Source organism: Oncorhynchus masou, chromosome 31 (assembly GCF_036934945.1).
Source record: "Oncorhynchus masou masou isolate Uvic2021 chromosome 31, UVic_Omas_1.1, whole genome shotgun sequence".
NCBI lineage: Eukaryota > Metazoa > Chordata > Actinopteri > Salmoniformes > Salmonidae > Oncorhynchus > Oncorhynchus masou.
In genome coordinates this window covers 60,348,702-60,369,025 of record NC_088242.1, presented here as the reverse complement: position 1 = coordinate 60,369,025, position 20,324 = coordinate 60,348,702, and the positions used below count along the sequence as shown (strand labels likewise).

Here is a 20,324-nt window from a genome sequence, read left to right as displayed (position 1 = left end):
TGATACTCTCTCCTCGCCGCTCCCCTCCACAGGAGACAGACACCCTGAGCACACAAGCCTCCAGCTGGATCAGCAGCTCTTTTGTCCACTGGCTTTCTCTTTTTTTTATTCTTCCCAGAATGCAGTGGGGGGAGAGCTACAGCAGGCCCCACGGCGGAGTGGCCAGAACCCCATTCCAGGGAGTGTCAGTCAGTCAGTCCACTGCTGCGGTTGCGACATGGCTGTTTGCAAAACGAACACATTACACACATACACACACACATTATGCAGTTCTGTTTTTTTAGTGCCAGAGGGATGGAAGGGAGAGAGCGATAATTGAATTATTTATGTTGCCACCCCTGAGAGAGAGTGACTTGAATAGTCCAGATTTCTTTCCCCATACAATAAAGCCAATCGGTTTAAGGGACTTTCATTCATGTTGATATGATTCAATAAATATACCCCCAAATAGTAGCTATCATTCCATTTTTGTAAATTCCTCTTGCAATTGTCAAATACTCATAATATATGCCACATTTTTATCCAAAGCGACTTAGCGACTCATGCCATACATCCATTTTTCAAATGGGTGGCCCCAGCATGACTTGAATCCACCATACTAGCTTTGGAAGCGCCATGCTCTACCAACTGTGCCACAGAAGACCAATTGCCTACAGTTGTACACTGAGCTCAGGACAGCCTCGGGGCATGCACTCTACAAGGTATCGAAATCGTTCCACAGGGCTGTTGGTTCCAAGTTGACTCCAAGGCTTCCCCTTTATGCAAATAGTAAACTGTTGAGCTTGAAAAACCCATAGGCCCACCCACTTGGGAGCCAGGACCACCCGTGGCTGCGCCCTTGCCCAGTCATGTGAAATCCATAGATTAGGGCCTAATGAATTTATTTAAATTGACTGATTTCCTCATATGAACTGTAACTCAGTAAAATCATTGACATTTTTGCATATTGCATTTATTTTTGCTCAGTATAATGTCATGGAAAGAGGTTTTCCTAATGGTTTGTACACTCCGTGTATAGCCTCAATTGTCGGTCAATGAATTAAAATACCAACATTATAACCGTTTGCATTCCACCCAGAGAGAGACTGCCATTTAAGCTAGTGATGAGGAAATTAATGGGGAATATCTTATGGTAGAGGCCCTGAAGGGATTTGCCATTTCAGATAGGGCCTCTGTTGATAAGTAAATAAGGTATTTCTGTCTTGTTTCCATTGATTATCCTTGGTGTTTCTACAACTTGATTGGAGTCCACCTGTGATAAATTCGATTGGACATGATTTGGAAAGGCACACACCTGTGTAGATAAGTTTACAGTTGACAGTGCATGTCAGAGCAAAAACCAAGCCATGAGGTCAAAGGACTTTCCTGTAGAGCTCCGAGACAGGATTGTGTCGAGGCACAGATCTGGGAAAGGGTACCAAAACATGTCTGCAGCATTGAAGGTCCCAAAGAACACAGTGGCCTCCATCATTCTTAAATGGGAGAATTTTGTAACCACCAAGACTCTTCCTAGAGCTGGCCGCCTGGCCAAACTGAGCAGTCGAGGGAGAAGGACCTTGGTCAGGGAGTTTACCAAGAACCTGATGGTCACTCTGAGAGAGCTCCAGAGTTCCTCTGTGGCGATGGGAGGACCTTCCAGAAGGACAACCCTCTCTGCAGCACTCCAGCAATCAGGCCTTTATGGTAGTGGCCAGACTGAAGCCACTCCTCAGCAAATGGCACATGACAGCTCTCTTGGAGTTTGCCAACAGGCACCTAAAGGACTCTCGGACCATGAAAAACCAGGTTCTCTGGTCTGATGAAACCAAGATTGAACTCTTTGGCCTGTATGCCAAGCGTCACTTCTGGAAAAAACCTGGCACTATCCCTACGGTGAAGCATGGTGGTAGCAGCATCATGCTGTGGGGATGTTTTTCAGCAGCAGGGACTGGGAGACTAGTCAGGATTGAGGGAAGGATTAGGAGAGAAATATACAGAGAAAAAAAAAACATACAGAGATCCTTGATGAAAACCTGCTTGAGCGCTTTGGACCTCAGACTGCGTCATTCAGGACAACGACCCTAAGCACACAGCCAAGACAATGCAGGGGTGGCTTCAGGACAAGTCTGAATGTTCTTGAGTGGCCCTGCCAGAGCCCGGACTTGAACCCAATCGAACATCTCTGTAGAGACCTGAAAATAGCTGTGCGGCGACGCTCCCGATCCAACCTGACTGAGCTTGACAGGATCTGCAGAGAAGAATGGGAGAAACTCCCCAAATATACAATACTAGTAAAAAGTTTGGACACCTTATCATTCAAGGTTTTTTTTTTACCATTTTCTACATTGTAGAATAATCGTGAAGGCATCAAAACTATGAAATAACACATGGAATCATGTATTAACCAAGAAGTGTCAAATATATTTTTGATTCTTCAAAGTAGACACCCTTTGCTTTGAACGCTTTGCACACTCTTTGCATTCACTCACCCAACTTCATGAGGTAGTCATCTGGAATGATTTTCCAACAGTCTTGAAGTTCCCACATATGCTGAGCACTTGTTGGCTGCTTTTCCTTCACTCTGCGGCCCAAAGCATCCCAAACCATATCAATTGGGTTGAGGTTGGATGATTGTGGAGGCTCGGTTATCTGAAGCAGCACTCCATCACTCTCCTTCTTGGTCAAATAGCCCTTACACAGCCTGGAGGTGTGTTTTGGGTCATTGTCCTGTTGAAAAGGTGTGTTTTGGGCCATTGTCCTGTTGAAAAACAAATGATTGTCCCACTAAGCGCAAACTAGATGGGATGGCGTATTGCTGCAGAATGTAGGGGTAGCCATGCTGGTTAAGTGTACCTTTTTTATTTAAATTCCAAATAAATCATTGACCTTGTCACCAGCAAAACACCCTCACACCAATCACCTCCATGCTTTACGGTGGGAACCACACATGCGGAGATCATCCGTTCACTTACTCTCCGTCTCTCAAAGACACAGCTGTTGGAAACAAAATTTGGACTCATCAGACCGCAGGACAGATTTCCACCGCTCATGTTTCTTGGCCCAAGCAAGTCTCTTCTTCTTATTGGTGTCCTTTAATAGTGGTTTCTTTGCAGCAATTTGACCATGAAGGTCTGATTCACACAGTTGATGTTGAGATGTCTGTTACTTGAACTCTGAACCATTTATTTGGGCTGCAAACTGAGGTGCAGTTAATTGTCTATTTCTGAGGCTGGTAAATCTAATGAGTGTATCCTCTGGGTCTTCCTTTCCTGTGGCGGTTCTCATGAGATCCAGTTTTATCATAGCGCTTGACGTTTTGTTCTTTTACATTTTTGCATTGACTGACCTTCATGTCTTAAAGATATGATGGACTGTTATTTCTCTTTACTTATTTGTGCTGTTCTTGCAATAATATAGACTTGGTCTTTTACCAAATAGGGCTATCTTCTGTACACCACCACTACAGTACCTTGTCATGACAACTGATTGGCTCAAATGTATGAAGAATTAAGAAGGAAAGAAATTCCACAAATTAACTTTAACGTCAATTGAAATACATTCCAGGTGACTACCTCATGAGCTGATTGAGAGAATGCCAAGAGTGTGCAGAGCTGTCATCTAGGCAAAGGGTGGCTATTTGAAAAATCTCAAATATAAAATGTTGATTTTTTTTTAACACTTGTTGTTTCTACATGATTCCATATGTGTTATTTCATAGTTTTTGACGTATTCACTATTAATTTACAATGTAGAAAATAGTCAAAATAAAGAAAAACCTTTGCATGAGTAGGTGTCAAATTTTGACTGGTACTGTAGGTCTGCTAAGATTGTAGCGTCGTACCCAGGAAGACTCGAGGCTGTAATCGCTGCCAAAAGTGCTTCAGCAAAGTCCTGACTAATGGGTCTGAATAATTATGTAAATGTGATATTTAATTTTTTTGCTTTATTATTATGGTGCATTGTGTGTAGATTGACGAGGAAAAAACAGTTGAATCAATTTTAGAATAAGGATGTAACGTAACAATGTGGAAGGCGTCAAGGGGTCTGAATACTTTCTGAATGCACTGCAATGTCATGCATGCATGTATGTGAGAACACACACACACCTGTATGCAATCGTAAGCTTACTCCTAAACACACGCACACTCCCTCTGTCTTTCTTTCTCCTCTCCTCTGAGGACTGTAGTGATCTCACCCTCCTGTCTATACCTGTCTGTCTGACCTAATCCCTGCATTGTGGGGAAATTATGACATTGAGAGAGTTTCCTGCCAGTTATGTAGGCTAGGTAGTAGAGTCCCTGAGGTCACTGCTGCCATGGCCCTCTCTGCGCACACACACACAAACACACACACACACACGAGCGAGCGCGCATGGCCTGTCATTTGGTCCAGCAGGTTGTCTCATTAGCCAGCACACAGCCCCACTGTTTGGCCATTGATTTATTGGAATGGCTAGTGTTCATTCAATGGTTCCCTGTGGTGTTTCCATCGACACTAAGTCCCGCATTTGGAATAATGACCCCGTTTCCTCCATTCGCGCTGACTTTTCGGAGACTGTAATTGTAAGTTCCCGTCTGTTCTTCATTGTATTGGATGTGTTATAGCAAGGGCTGAAAGAATGTGGCGATGGTAATTTCAGCCCTTTTCTTTCAGTCTGCATCCCAAATTGCACCCTATTTACAATCCCTATATAGTGCAAAACGTTTGACCAGGGGCCTATACGAGTGCACTATATCGGGAGCCATTTAGTGCACTGTCTGTATTCATGAGGAACTGGGCCGTGGCGTGCGTTGTCTGGCGAATCGGGTCACTCCATTCACAGCGCCTGGGCCCCACTGTGCTGCTCTGTGCACTGAGGCGAGCCAGAGAGGGTCGGTCGGTTGGACACACACTAGTGCACAGAGCCCAGTTATATAACCCTCCGGTCACAGCTGATGTCCCTTGCCCAAGCTCATTACAGTTCGAGACATGCCAATCACATACTCACGTACATACACACACACAGAGATAGAATGGTAGAAACGCACACAAAAGCTGGCGAACATATGCACGTCCAGGGATTTAAAAAAAACAAAAACATTTTGCAGGTGCTGGTGTTTATGTGAACTGAAAAAATAAAGAGGACAACGCTGCACACTGCTGTTCAGGCTCCCAGGTGATTTTATTTATAACAACGTTTAGACTCTTAGGTCTTCATCAGGCATCCATATCCCAGGTGGGGGTGGAAGGTCCTATATATAGGGGCAGTGCTCAGTGACATCAATTCCTGTAACGGGAGGTAAAAATATAATATCGGTTCACAATGTCAATGTTCAATATCAAAATATTGAACCATACATGAGGAATGTGATAAATATTTAAGTCTTAAACCTTCTGCTGGTTTTCCCAATGTAGGACAGACCACAAGGTAATTTCAACATGTAAACAACATTGTTGGGCATGCAGGTAATCAGGACATTGATGTTTAATCTTTGTCCTGTGTAGGGGTGGGTAAATGAGCCCCCCCCCATCCCCACAGGACCTTATCCAAGAAGGTTTCCCTTTTCTCTGGTGGGTAATCAGTTTTGACCACTGTCTCCCTCATTTGGGGGTCTTTTAAGGAAACACACCCACTTTTCACACAGACTCACCACTTGCTGACAACCCTCTCCCACCCATAGGCTATATCCACGAACACACGCGCAGAAACAGAGGAGAAATGAGAGATTGGCACTCCACTCAAGCATAAGGCAGAAAGGATTTACGGTAACTGCAGTCTTGACAAAGTGTGTGTGACGCTGTCCAGCAACTCTGCCACAACTCTTCAATTGCCATACAGTCCCTTCAGAATGTATCAAACCCCTTGACTCCTTACACATTTAGTTGTTACAGCTTGAATTTAAAATGGATTGCATTTAGATGTTTTTCATTGGCCTACACACAATACCCCATCACGTCCTAATAGATTTGTATTTATTTATTATTTTTTTTATTTTTTTACAAACGTTTTTAAATGTCTTGAGTAAATACGTATTTAAGCCCTTTGTCATGGAAAGCCTAAATAGAGGAGTAAACATGTGCTTAACAAGTCACATAAGTTGCATGGACTCACTCTAATAATAGTGTTCAACATGATTTTTGAATGACTACCTCATCTCTGTACCCCACACATATGATTACACAAACAATTATCTGTAAGGTCCAGTCGAGCAGGGAATTACAAACACCGATTCAACCACAAAGACCAGGGATGTTTTCCAATGCCTTGCAAAGAAGGGCACCTATTGGTAGATGGGTAAAAATAAAAAACAGACATTGAATATTCCTTTCAGCATAGTGGAGTAAATAATTACACTTTGGATGGTGTATCAATACACCCAGTCACTACAAAGATACAGGCGTCCTTCCTAACTCAGTTGCCGGAGTGGAAGGAAACTGCTCAGGGATTTCACCATGAGGCCAATGGTGACTTTAAACAGTTACAGAGTTAATGGCTGTGACAGGAGAAAACTGAGGTTGGAGCAACAACATTGTAGTTACTCCACAATAATCACCTAATTGACAGAGTGAAAAGAAGGAAGCCTATACAGAATACAAATATTTCAAAACATTCATCTTGTTTGCAACACGGTACTAAACTAATACTGCAAAAGATATGGTAAAGCAATTCACTTTTTCTCCTGAATACAAAGTGTTATGTTTGGGGCAAATCCAATACAACATATTACTGAGTACCGCTCTCCATATTTTCAAGCATAGTGGTGGTTGCATCATGTTATGAGTATCTTGTAATTGTTAATGCCTGGGGAGTTTTTCAGGATAAAAAGAAACGAATGGAGCTAAGCACAGGCGAAGTCCTGGAGGGAAATGTGGTTGTCTTCTTTCTTCCAGACACTGGGAGATTAATTCACCTTTTAGCAGGACAATAACCTAAAACACAAGGCCAGATCTTCACTGGGGTTGCAATCCAAAAGAACAGTGAATGTTCCTGAGTGTCCGAGCTACATTTTTTAAAACTTAAATCTGCTTGAAAATCAACGGCAAGACCTGAAAATGTTTGTCTAGCAATGATCAACAACCATTTTGACAGAAATTTAAGAATTTTAAAATAATAATGCACACCACCTGGATTCGGTCCAATGTAGCAACATTTGATTTTGTGTTTTTTACATTGAATAAAGTAGAGACTCAGAGCTACAAAATGGTATATTAGAAACTGCAGTTGTGGAACAACGAGAAAGTAATTCTGCTTTAAAAAATGTGAAACTTGTAACACAACTTTTGAAAAATGGCCTGTGAATGTTTTGGTACACCTACTGGAGAGGACTTGTCTAAACCTATTCAGCATCGTTCACACCTTCTTAAGCCTCCGGCTCACCCATGTCTTTAAGGATTCACGGTGTAGTAAACAACCAAAGATTTCAAGCCTAAAATTGGTGAATGTTGTAGCAGAAAGTAGTAGTAATTTAAAAAAATCTAGTCCTTGGCCTATATCCTAATCTGACTTTGGTGCTACTCATGTTGTTCTTCACATTACCATCTCTTGTAAACACACACTATATCAAATAAAATCAACCTTTATTTGTCACATGCACAGGATACAGAAGGTGTAAATGGTACAGTGAAATGGTTACTTCCATAGTGGAGTCTTTTGTTTAGACATCTAGCTAGCTAGCTAAACAATGAACCATAATCGCAACTCTAATGCCACATTCAAAACTGCGAACTCCGGAGAAGAAAAAAACACTTGGACTGGGAAAAATCGATTTGAACGGTCATCCAACTCAGAATTCCAACTCTGGAACCTGGGCCTCTTTCTTGAACTCCTACATAGATCATGCATCTAATGTTAGCTAGCTAGCTAACAGTATGCTTTAACTTGTAATAAAAACACCTTTCTGACAAAATTAGAAATGTATAATATCTGAAAATGTAGCTAGACTCTTACCTGTATACATCCCTCTGTCACGGATGCCCTGGTTGCCCTTAGTTTAAAGATGTAATCCAGAGACAAGTGTTTTATACATCAGTCTTCTTCCTGTGTTCTCTTTTTTGGGCTCTCTGCATTTGGCAATCATCTCTCTGCTTCCACCGGGCATTCCACTGATTTCAAAACTCGGTCAACTTCTTCCGTGACAACACCGTTTCTTCCCCAACATTGTTATCAGAAGACGCTATATTGTCTCGTTCAATTAAAATATTTTTACCTAAATCGGGGATTTCCTCATTGTTTGATTAATTTTCAGAGTCCGAGAAAGTCAAGCACGATCATCCTCCAGAAAGTAGTCCTTCACAGCATTTTCCCACTGGGAATGCTCGTTATTTAACAATTTCATTCTGATTGACAGATGGCATACAAGTTTGTTATGAAGGCATTTCTCTCCAAAAACATATGAAAAAAATTACATTCAAATGTTTCTCCTGTGAAGTAGTGACGTGCGACATATGCCTCGTTTCTTGAAACAAGTCATAAATGTTGTACAATCCAGGTGTGCAAAGCTGTTAGAGACTTACCCAGAAAGAGTCACAGCTGTAATCGCTGCCAACGGTGATTCTAACATGTATTGGCTCAGGGGTTTGAATACTTATATAAATCAAGATTGGGGGGGGGGGGATTTGTATTTTATTTGTTTTTTACACGTTATAAATGTTTTCTTACGTTTTGACATTAGAGTACTTTGTGATCCTCCACAAAAAAAATCCAATGAAATCCGTTTTAATCCCACTTTGTAACACAGCAAAATGTGGAAGGAGTCGAGGGGTGTGAATACTTTCTGAAGTCACTGTAACTGTTTCTTCTTGGTAACTTCCCTCTGAATGCAGTTATGTACATGTTGCCCCCACGCACCACTTTTAGCTACATTGGATTATTCCTTATTTTACATTGTCTATGAAAAATGGCCTTGCGTTTCGCTGGGATGTTTTTCATTTCCAGTCCTGTCTTTTGTCACATGCACCATTTCCTGTTTTCCAAGAGAGGGAGAGACTATGTTTCAGCTCTGTGGTCTGGAATGTTTTGTCCACTGTCTTGTCAGGAGAAAAACATCTGCTCTTCCAGCAGCTATCATCATGGAGTTATGTAGTTAAGGGCTGCAGCATGAGTCGTGGGCCAGGGCGAATGTACAAAGTTTCACCTGTTGTGTTTGCCTGTCTTTGACTGACATTCAGGGGGAAGCTCTTCCAGAGTTCCAGAGGAGGGCTTCCATATGGTTCCTCCCTGCTGGCCCTAAAGCCTCAGGCTCTGGCCTCTCTTCTGGCCTCCTGCCTTCCCTTGGCTTGCTCCATAGCAGGAGGAATGTTTTTGATTCAACGGAGTCAGTCTGTTGCTTATGCACAGCCGTGGCTCACTCTGTGTCTGTCTCTTGCTCTCTCTCAGGCCTGGACAATATCCCTCAGTATGCGGACAGGCAGGCGCACTAGAGGGGAAACGCCTCTCCTCCCCCCCGTCTCTCTCTCTCTCTCTCTCTTCCTGTTTTGTCTCTTGTAATGCACTATTCCAAAAATTTACTACATGTAAAGTACCTTCTCTAACAAATTATCATACAAGGAAGTCTCGAGTCTCCTAAGCTTACTTGTGGAGGGTGCTCTCCCCTGTTGCGAGAAGTCCGGTCCACTCAGAACATCGCTCCTCCGGCTATGCCCCAGAAATGTCGTTGATACAAACTCTCCTTCAGGCGCAGTATGCACTCGGTGCTGATTATATAGAGTGCATGCTATTATATAGGGCATTCATCACCAGGGGAGGGCTGTGGAAGAAACATCCCCACTAGCTATTACTTTTATGATGGGACTTGATCCACTTTAGGAAGTCTTAAAACATCTCGCTAGATGAGGACAGTTAGGCTGACAGGATAGAGCTGTCAGGTAGCTGAGACCTTGATCTCTCAGCACAGATTGAAAAGACAGCCGGCAGAGAGCCAGGCGAGGACACACGCATGCACGCGCACATACACATGTGCACAGGCATACTCGCTCTCTCTGTCTCTCAGGGAGCATGAATACTTCCCTACATGTCCCCGCCTCTCCTTGTGCCTGTCTCTTGTTTCTCTCTCTGTGTGATCAGCAGTGAAATGTATAATGAATAAGCTACCTTAACTGAGCTGTCTCTTTTTTGAGTGTGTTTCTTTTGTATGAATGAACCTGAGCAGTCAGGGAAAGCAGTTTCTGTAAAGAGGTCAGGGTCATATTCATTAGGGCACTCTGTAGCAAAACGTTTTGCAACGAAAAATGCCAAAGAGCAGTTTAGTCCATCCCCGTTTCGGTCTGTTTTCATATGTTTTGGTGTCTAAGGAATACAACCCAGTTGATTGATTGCTGTGTCCCCCTATAGGAAGGACCAGAACCTGCTGTCACCGGTCAACTGCTGGTACCTGCTGCTGAACCAGGTGAGGAGGGAGAGCAAGGACCACGCCACCCTCAGTGACATCTACCTGAACAACGTCATCATGCGCTTCATGCAGATCAGCGAAGACTCCACACGCTTGCTTAAAAAGGTAAGCTCTTCTGTAGAGGTGAGAGGTCAGACCAGGGGAGATCCCACTGATCTGACAGAAGTAGTTTCTTGTCTTGAAATGAACAGGGAGAACTCTGGTACCTCGTTATATTGGATAAATCCTTGGCACATTCACATAGTCAGGAAACCCTGGGCCCTGCTGCTAATGATACGTCTATCATCATTACAGCCTTAAAGCGGCGATCGGCAGTTAAAATTATAACGAAGCACACTCCCTGCTCCTGTTTTGGTAAAAAGCTGAGGGGCTGGAGAAATGTAACCCCTCTCAAATTCATGGGCAGAGCTATGAATGCACTGACTGATAAAACTGTAATTTTTGTATTATGGATTATTTATGTTTTGAGGCTATATAGTGTTTGTTTACATTGGCTTTGTTTACAGAAGTTGGAGTAAAAAAGTTCATATTTTGGGTTCTCATGGAGTGTGACAGTTGAACTAAGCTCATGAGGCATTTGTAAGTTATATTCTTCAAGTATCAATATATATATATATATATATTATATCATTAATTTACAAGTCCAACAATACATGTAGCAGCTGCTGATTGCCCCTTTTTAAATAAACCAGGCACTGGACTGCACTCAGACGTTATGTTTGGCTGGATGTAGGTTTAACATGTTACATTACAAGTTGTTTGATGACATCTTGATAGCAGTTCAATTATTGGGTTGTGGTTTAGTTCTGTGAATCTCTATGCTGAGAGGGAAGAACCCTCTTCCTACACAGCCTTGATCATAAGACTAAACGCCCTATCTAACCCTCCCATCCGAAGTCGGTCGCCTCGTGACCGAAACCCTGTTAATGCTGCTGCCGCCTATTTCACTCGGACCACTCCCTGCCAGATTTTGAGCTCTCCTATGCACTAGGAGTCACATGAACTGACCACAGTCCCGACAATGACAAACCAGAGCCTGTTTCAGTGGGGTGCTTAGCGTCAACGTTTTAAGCTTTTTTTTTCCTCTTTCGCTGCGGGGTCTTTAGATCCGTCTGCTAGATGGAGACAGAAAAAATGGTTATTTTATTCATCTTAAAGTCATTATTGTCTCCTGATGTTGGTGGTTTCATCTGGCTTGTACAGAGGAGTGGTCTGCTCTGCACCCCACCCCAATCCTCTGCTCGAGCAACTGCAACACACACAGGAAGTTAAGGCAGTAATTTCCCTTTGATAGCCGTTCGAGGCTCCTGGTTTACTAATGGGCCAGATGTGAAGCTGGAGCGAAGTGGTTTGTCAGATGTTTCTTTCTCCCCCCCGACTCAATCCACATTACTGATGTTTAAAATGACAGACTACTAAACTCATCAATGTGTTCCCAATGATATGTATTCATTTTTAGGCATTTCAATCAAGACTTTTTAATGTATGAAGTTTAGGTCATAGCATCCCTCATACACACAGATCATTTTCCCCCTCATGTACCAACTCTCCTTATTGCTCTACCAATTAGTTGTTGGTTGGCCTTGTGCACAACAGGCAATGGCCTGCACTTACAGTAAGTCTTCAGTGTGTGTGTGTGTGTGTGTGCGTTTGTCTCCCCTCTGGCTGGTATAGTGACGTTTGGCAGCCGGGGGCCAAATCAAACGGCATCCCCCTAGTGGGGTGCAGTCTGTCACAGGAGAGCAGAGACACCCCTGCCCTCTAATTAGTACATCCCATTGTCTTTGATCTCCGCTGAGCTCCAGTAATGATAGACAAACACCAGGGGAGGCCCCCCAGTTACAACACAGTCAGTACAGGTCGTCTTGTTTTAATACGAGACAGATGCTGTTTTGTCATCCTGACATCAAAGAGCAGTGTTTTTCATATTTCCAAATTCTTATGTTTTCTAACTTTTTTAAAGTTAGGATATGTCCTGTACTGATTCAACTCATATCAGGCTTCAGCATGGTGGACCTTTTGAAAATAGTCCGTTGATTTGTGTTCATGCCTTCGGCAGTAGTTGTTTTATTTATGAGTAGTACTGTGGACAAATGGGTCTGAGCTCTCTGTGCTGCGGGTGCTCTCATGTTTTAGCGTCATTATTGAAAGTCACAGCTTACCTCGAATTGTGTCTTTGTTCGATGGCGAAACCTCTAAATACGAGTCTTGTCACGTCGTCCATTGATTGGTCGGGCAGGTCTTATCACATGTATTCTCTTCATCATTCATACAACTGGTTCTTTGTTTTTTACTCAGTCTTATTTTATTTATGGAGGTCACATTCTGGTGGAACTGAGATCCCAGGGCTTGAAAGCCTTAGCTGTATGGCGGAAGGAAGGTATTTGTTCATCTAGTTGCTACATTGCAAATTGATTCGCTACAGTGGTAGGTAGGAAGGAGGGTGAGGGGAAACATGAAACAGCACCAGGTACTACTAAATTGGTCTTGGCATTTGATCAAGCGGAGTGCAATGTGTTTTTAGAGCTTGACAGTTTACTGCCTGGCTTGGTGGAGTCCATTACTAGACTACCTTCCTGGGCTGCTTCTGTATAGTACAATCAGGTCAACAATTATTGGCACCCTTGATAAAGATGAGAAAAAAAGTGCATACAAAACTGCATACAATAAATACAAATACTGAGCTGTATATATATTGTGTATATATATTGTGTATATATATTGTATGCAGAAAAAAAACAAGAGAGTTTAAAAAAACTAATTTAAGAAAATTGCCCAGTACCAGCACGTTTTAGCCAAGAACCTGGTTGCTTCTGCCAGGAGGCTGAAACTTGACTTTTTAGTATAAGAAGTGGATCTTATACTAAAGTGGATCTTTCAGCAAGACACAAAAAACACATGTTTTATTGTCACATACACCAGAGAGGTGCAGTGAAATGTGTTGTTTTACAGGGTCAGCAATTGTAGTACGGCACCCCTGGAGCAAATTAGGGTTAAGTGCCTTGCTCACGGGAAAAATCTCCACAAATAAATGTTTAATTTACCAAGAATTGAACATTTTGCAATGGCCATCTCTCCTGTGGTTTGAATTGAAGGACAGTCTATAAGCACAGATGAAGAAAATCAAGGATCTGGAAAGACACTGCATGGAGGCATGGTCTAAGATCTCCCCCAATGTGTTCTCCAATCAATATAAAACATTTAACAAAAATGCTCAGTGCCATTATCCTTTTGAAGGGGAGGGTGCCGGAGTATTGAAAACAGGGGTGCCAATAATTTTGACCCATTCTTTTTAAGAAAAATAATAATTACTTGATAAACAATCTCTTTTCTTTGAGCAATTGTACTAGTATAAAATAAGAACTTTTTGTTTGGGTGGTGGTGGGGGGGCATACAATATAGCTCAGTATTTGTATTTATTTTATACTGTCTTTTTTGCTCATCTTTAAGGGTGGCAATCATTTTTGAGCTGACTGTGTAGGAGCCAATATGATTTGTGTCGACTCTCACTAGAGTTCTGCCATATGGAGCAGTCATGCCCCTGGTGCGCTACCGACCAGACATGGACCCTAGGAGTACGGTCCCTCTCTGGGGCCTGATTGATGTTGGAGGCAATGTGAATTCCATGCTCCCCCCCACGTGGCTTAGTGGATTCCAGTCTCTCCCAGCCTTCTCTCTCAGATGTGGTTAGCGTCACTCACAAACAGTACACTTAAAGGGGAAGCCTATTTGTGCTAGTCCTCTAATAAACTTAACAACAGTAAACATGTCGTCCCCCACAAATTATGTAGCGCCTAACTTGGTCCAATCAGTGTAATTTTGTAAATGCCGGATCTCTATGGCAAGACGCATCATTCAACCAAGTTTCGTAAAAATGGGGAAAGTGCTTTCTGAGTTAGCCACACGTGATAACTTACAAAAGTAAGTATGAATGAACGTATGGATGAATAGTCCTCTCCCCGATTTAATCGTGGGGGACAATTATCCGTATTGGAAAATCCCCAGTTGGCATTCCCCTTTTAAAGGCCTAGTGCAGTCAAAACGTGATGTTCGTGTGTTTTATATACACTACCGTTCAAAGGTTTGGGGTCACTTAGAAATGTCCTTGTTTTTGAAAGAAATGCAAAGAAATTTGTCAGAAATATAGTGGGGACATTGTTAATGTAGTCGATTACTATTGTAGCTGGAAATGCCTGATTTAAAACACTTTTTATATGGAATCTCTACATAGGTGTACAGAAACCCATTATCAGCAACCATCACTCCAATGTTCCAATGGCACGTTGTTAGCTAATCCAAGTTTATCATTTTAAAAGGCTGATTAATCATTAGAAAACCCTTTTGGAATTATGTTAGCACAGCTGAAAACTGTTGTTCTGATTAAAGAAGCAATACAACTGGCCTTCTTTAGACTAGTTGAGCCTTCTTTAGACTAGTTGAGTATCTGGAGCATCAGCATTTGTGAGTTCGATTACAGGTTCAAAATGGCCAGAAACAAATACATTTCTTCTGAAACTCATCAGTCTATTCTTGTTCTGAGAATTGAAGTCCATTCCATGTGAGAAATTGCCAAGAAACTGAAGATCTCATACAACGCTGTGCACTACTCCCTTGACAAAACAGCGCAAACTAGCCTATAAAAAGAAAAGATTAAGATGAGCAAAAGAACACAGACACTGGACAGAGGAAGATTAGAAAAAAGTGTTATGGACAGACAAATCTTAGTTTGAGGTCTTTGGATCACAAAGAAGAACATTCGTGAGACGCAGAAAAAAATGAAAAGATGCTGGAGGTATGCTTGACACCATTTGTCAAGCATGGGGGAGGCAGTGTGATGGTCTGGGGTTGCTTTGGTGGTTGTAAAGTGGGAGATTTGTACAGGGTAAAGGGAATCTTGAAGAAGGAAAGCTATCACTTCCATTTTTCAAAGTCATGCCAAAACCCTGTGGATGGCCCTTAATTAGAGCCAATTTCCCCCTACAACAGGACAATGACCCAAAGCACAGCTCCAATATATGCAAGAACTATTTAGGGAAGAAGCAGTCAGGTGGTATTCTGTCTATAATGGAGTGGCCAGCACAGTCACCGGATCTCAACCCTATTGAACTGTTGTGGGAGCAGCTTGACCATATGGTACGTAAGAAGTGCCCATCAAGCCAATCCAACATGGGGAGGTGCTTCAGGAAGCATGGGGTGAAATATTTTCAGATTACCTCAACAAATTGATGACGAGAATGTCAAAGGTCTGCAAGGCTGTAATTGCTGCAAATGGAGGATTATTTGACGAAAGCAAAGGACACAATTATTTAAGTCATGCCAGAAAAAAACATTTGTGGGATGTGACTTAATATGGAGGACCTGCAAAGCCAGTCTATTATTCCCCATTGTAAACTGCAGCAGAAATAACTTCAAATGTATAACTTCAAATTAAACTGCCTGACTCACGCAGAGCTAACGTAATGTTAGCAGGCTAGTTGTCTAGCAACATTGCAATGTATAACATCAAATTAAACCAAATCATTTGTGCTTTTGACTACTTGTTTCAATACAATTTTCAGCCAACTTACAAGCAAATACTTTATGAATTTATTGTATTTGCTTGTAAGTTGGCTGAAAATTGTATTGAAACAAGTAGTCATGAGCGCAAATGATTTGGTTTAATTTGAATTTATACATTGCAATGTTACTAACCTGCTAACATTAGGTTAGCTCTGCGTGAGTCAGCCAGTTATCCACACCTAGCGTGCAGCTACATTAAAGTAAACCAAAGTTTTGGAAATACTTAACTTCATCTACCAGTTATCAAATAATTTTACCTGTAAAGTTAGCTGGGTAGGCTAGCTAGCAGGTTAAAATAACTAACTAGCTTAGCTAGCCGACCACCACTGTCGACATAGTTAAGTAGGAAGCCAGATAACTAGTCTAGTATAGGCAGGAATCCACAGAACGCAACAAAAAGATCCATCAGATATAATGTAGAGAGAGAGGAGACTTACCGATTGACTGCTGAGTCGGCTACCAAAGTCAAAGAAGAGCGAGGCCTTTCAGAGGGAGAGTCGGCTAGCTAATAGAATAGCGTTTTGAGGTAAATCCACATCGACTTTACCAATTTTATCTCCATCACTGCTGACACTCTTGATGTATCGGTAGGAAATAGAGGTCCGTCGATTCAACCTGACAAACCGTTCCGACTTTAAAGCTTGCTTCTCATTTTTGGGCCACAAATGAGTTGTAACTCCATCCATCCTTGTGGGTATTACTGCACCATGTGGGTATTACTGCACTAGCTGCATGCCACAGAGAACTACGACAACACTAACTCGCTCACTTTACTACAACTATCAAATGCACAGGAGACTTACAGTTGAAGTCGGAAGTTTACATACACTTAGGTTGGAGTCATTAAAACTCGTTTTTCAACCAGCCCACACATTTCTTGTTCAAACTATAGTTTTGGCAAGTCGGTTAGGACATTGACTTTGCATGACACAAGTCATTTTTCTAACAATTGTTTACAGACAGATTATTTCACTTATAATTCACTTATTATAACTGTTTCACAATTCCAGTGGGTCAGAAGTTTACATACACTAAGTTGACGGGGCCTTTAAACAGCTTGAAAAATTCCAGAAAACAATGTCATGGCTTTAGAAGCTTCTGATAGGTTAATTGACATCATTTGAGTCAATTGGAGGTGTACCTGCAGATGTATTTCAAGGCCTACCTTCAAATTCAGTGCCTCTTTGCTTGACATCATGGGGAAATCAAAAGAAATCAGCCAAGACCTCAGAAAAAATTGTAGACCTCCTCCACAAGTCTGATTCATCCTTCGGAGCAATTTCCAAACACCTGAAGTTACCACGTTCATCTGTACAAACAATAGTACGCAAGGACCATGCGTTGTCATACTGCCCAGGAAGGAGATGCATTCTGTCTCCTAGAGTTAAACATACTTTGGTGTAAAAAGTGCAAATCAATCCCAGAACAACAGCATAGGACCTTGTGAAGATGCTGGAGGAAACGGGTACAAAATTATCTATATCCACAGTGAAACGAGTCCTATATCTACATAACCTGAAAGGCCACTCAGCAAGGAAGAAGCCAATGCTACACAACTGCCATAAAAACTGCACATGGGGAAAAAAATCGTATGTTTTGGAGACATGTCTTCTGGTCTGATGAAGAAAAAAAAATTGAACTGTTTGGCCATAATGACCATCGTTATGTTTGGAGGAAAAAGGGGGAGGCTTGCAAGCCGAAGAACACAATCCCAACCGTGAAGCACGGGGGTGGCAGCATCATGTTGTGGAGGTGCTTTGTTGCAGGAGGAACTGGTGTACTTCACAAAATAGATGACACCATGAGGATGGAAAATGATGTTGTTATATTGAAGCAACATCTCAAGACATCAGCCAGGAAGTTAAAGCTTGGTCACAAATTGGTCTAACCACACTGTGTTACTTTGACTAAAAACTCATGCTTCCTACCCTTTTTAAATTGAATCATAACATTGGTGGGCATCGTTGCAAAACGTACAGGCCAAGAGTGATTACGGCTCCAAGGCAAATTTTTTACAGTTATAATGAATCATTAATGGATAGATTTCAATTTACATAATGGGTTCCTGGTGGAAAATGGGAGTGTCATGCTTTTTCAAATTCAGTAAAATTGAAAAATAATTTTCAAGCATTTAGGGAGGGTTTAGGTAAAATATATTTTGCTAAAGGGAGGGCCATCCATTTTTATTTCTAAGAGGTCCGATTTTCTCCTTTTAACCCTTATTATAATTAACGTTCACTCCCAAAGTGAATGGTTTGTACTTCAGATGTTCTTCTCTGATTTACTGTGTCTTCAGTGACCAGTGGAGTGGCTAAGGTGGCTGCTTCCTGTCAGAGGCCCTGCCCAGGTCACATAATTGGGGCATCTGCAGAGCCAGGAAATGGATGAGCTGTCGGAGCCGTGCCCAAGCTCTCCTGAGAGGCCTTTTCATTGACCACTGGACTGCTTCCCAGTTCTCTCAATAGGAAAGGGCTAACAAGTGTTAGATCTAACAAGTTGACTGAGGTCCTCTTCTCTGAACGGAGGCTTCTAATGGCTCTTCCCTGGGGAGAAAGTGCGAGTAATTTCAGCAAAGATCTCACTTTGCAGCCCAATTCAGCTGTTGGTAATGTTCATGAATACAGTTATGGACAAGTCTACGCTGTTCATTCTGGGCCGAGAATAGCGCTTTAATGTTGCATTAAAGCGCTATTCTCGGCCCAGAATGAACAACATAGACTTGTACATTTATTTAGATTTGCAGCCTGCTTCACACACTTGGGCAAGAGGAACGAGCTCACTGGTCCATAACATACCACAGGAGGTTGGTGGCACCTTAATTAGAGAGGACAGACTCGTGGGAACGGCTGGAGCGGAATAAGTGGAAAGGTATCAAATACACCAAACGTGTTTGATTCCATTCACTGCGTTCAAGCCATTATTATGAGCCGCCCTCCCTTCAGCAGCCTCAGCAACCTACCTGGCCCAAAACTCGGTGCCCCAGCCAGCCTCTAGATCCTGTCCTCCGTTCTCTAAATGTGCGTGAGAGCACCCTAGCTTAAGCTTCGGTGACTTAGTTCTATTTATACAGGGCTAAGTCTATTTGTCCGGTGCCTGTGTGAATAGGTAAGTAAAACAGAGAGCTGGCTGAGTGGGTGGAGGTGAGGGCCAGGACAGGAGGTGTTGACTAGACTAGGTCAGCCCGAGGAGACTGGCTGATTACTTACACATGCACAAACACACACACAAACGCACAAACGACGAGAACTAATCCTCTCTGGTTTACGCCCACATGTCTGGACTGGCACTCCCCTTTCTACCGGAGTCAGTCAGTCAGCAGGATTTAGAGTATAGCTCTTTTTGGGATGGACCTGTGTTTATTTGTGTACTAACTTCCTCCTTCAAACAATCAAATTATGATCTGACTAAGAGCACACCTTTCACCCTAATCATGGCTTTGTTGCAGGTCTTTTGGTGCTTCAGCCAACTCCCCTGTTATGTTGTGTTTGTTGTCACGCCAAACATGTATGGCATGACAACAAGCATCAGAGGTGTTGGATAATGCATATTATTTAGTTCTGGCGGCCAGGTTAGAGATTCACTACTTCGACCTGTGGAATTCCTCAGTGGTCAGTAATTTCTATTGGAGTATCATTGACTGTATCTGCAGTTGCCAACTAGTATGTGTACGGATCCACCTGGATCAGTGAGGTTGGTGACCTCAGCAGAGACACTTCCTCATTGGTCACACCCACAGGAAACCACAGATGTGTATTACAAGGCTGTATGAAACCCCATGTGAACTACAGTAACCCTGGACAGGACCTCTCCTATCAGATATGTGCTTCTCTCAAATGACACAGTGTTATTGTAGAAATGTGTGCCTTTGAAATGCAACTACTGGCACCCAGTATGATTCATACGTATAGTGAGAATCAAGTTAAAATCCACCCAACTTTATTTACTTGTAGTAAGCGGCACAGCGTTTGGGTGTTTGGTGCATTGAAAGATCTGTCCTCCTCTCTGTTAACCCAGTTTGACTGACTGTTAAGGTGGGCACAGAGGTTGCCTATAAGAGCCGTTGTAAGCTCTGTGATAGACGACTACCCCTACTAATTCCAGATCAGATCTAAGCCCCTTCTCTCCCTCAATTTGGATAGTGGTGGTGGGATAGACCAAATTGTCTCTGCACTCTGAGGCCCCGTTGCTGGGAAAGGCCTCAACAATAAGATTAGGGTCCAGATAAGTGGGTTAGTGGGAGACTTTAAGTGCAGTGGAAGACTGTGTGATAACACCAAGGTAATACATAAGTTGAAAGGGATATCCAAATGCTTTGTCAGACCTTATTATATATCGCATAAACCCACCCCATGACTTGTATGTTACATAGTGAAGAAATAGGTGGCATGCGTAGTAAAAGTACCTTTAACCCAGGGGTTT

General features: G+C 42.4%; 1 protein-coding gene across 2 annotated transcripts in view; it reads left to right on the top strand.

Moving 5' to 3' along the window:
* Positions 1-20,324, top strand: part of LOC135524216 (SLIT-ROBO Rho GTPase-activating protein 1-like) — a 159,023-nt gene that overhangs the window by 59,940 nt on the left and 78,759 nt on the right. For both annotated transcript variants that reach the window (XM_064951558.1, XM_064951557.1), the window contains exon 3: positions 10,289-10,451. In XM_064951558.1, coding sequence (XP_064807630.1) covers positions 10,289-10,451 — 163 coding nt within the window. The remainder of the gene's footprint in view (positions 1-10,288; positions 10,452-20,324) is intronic.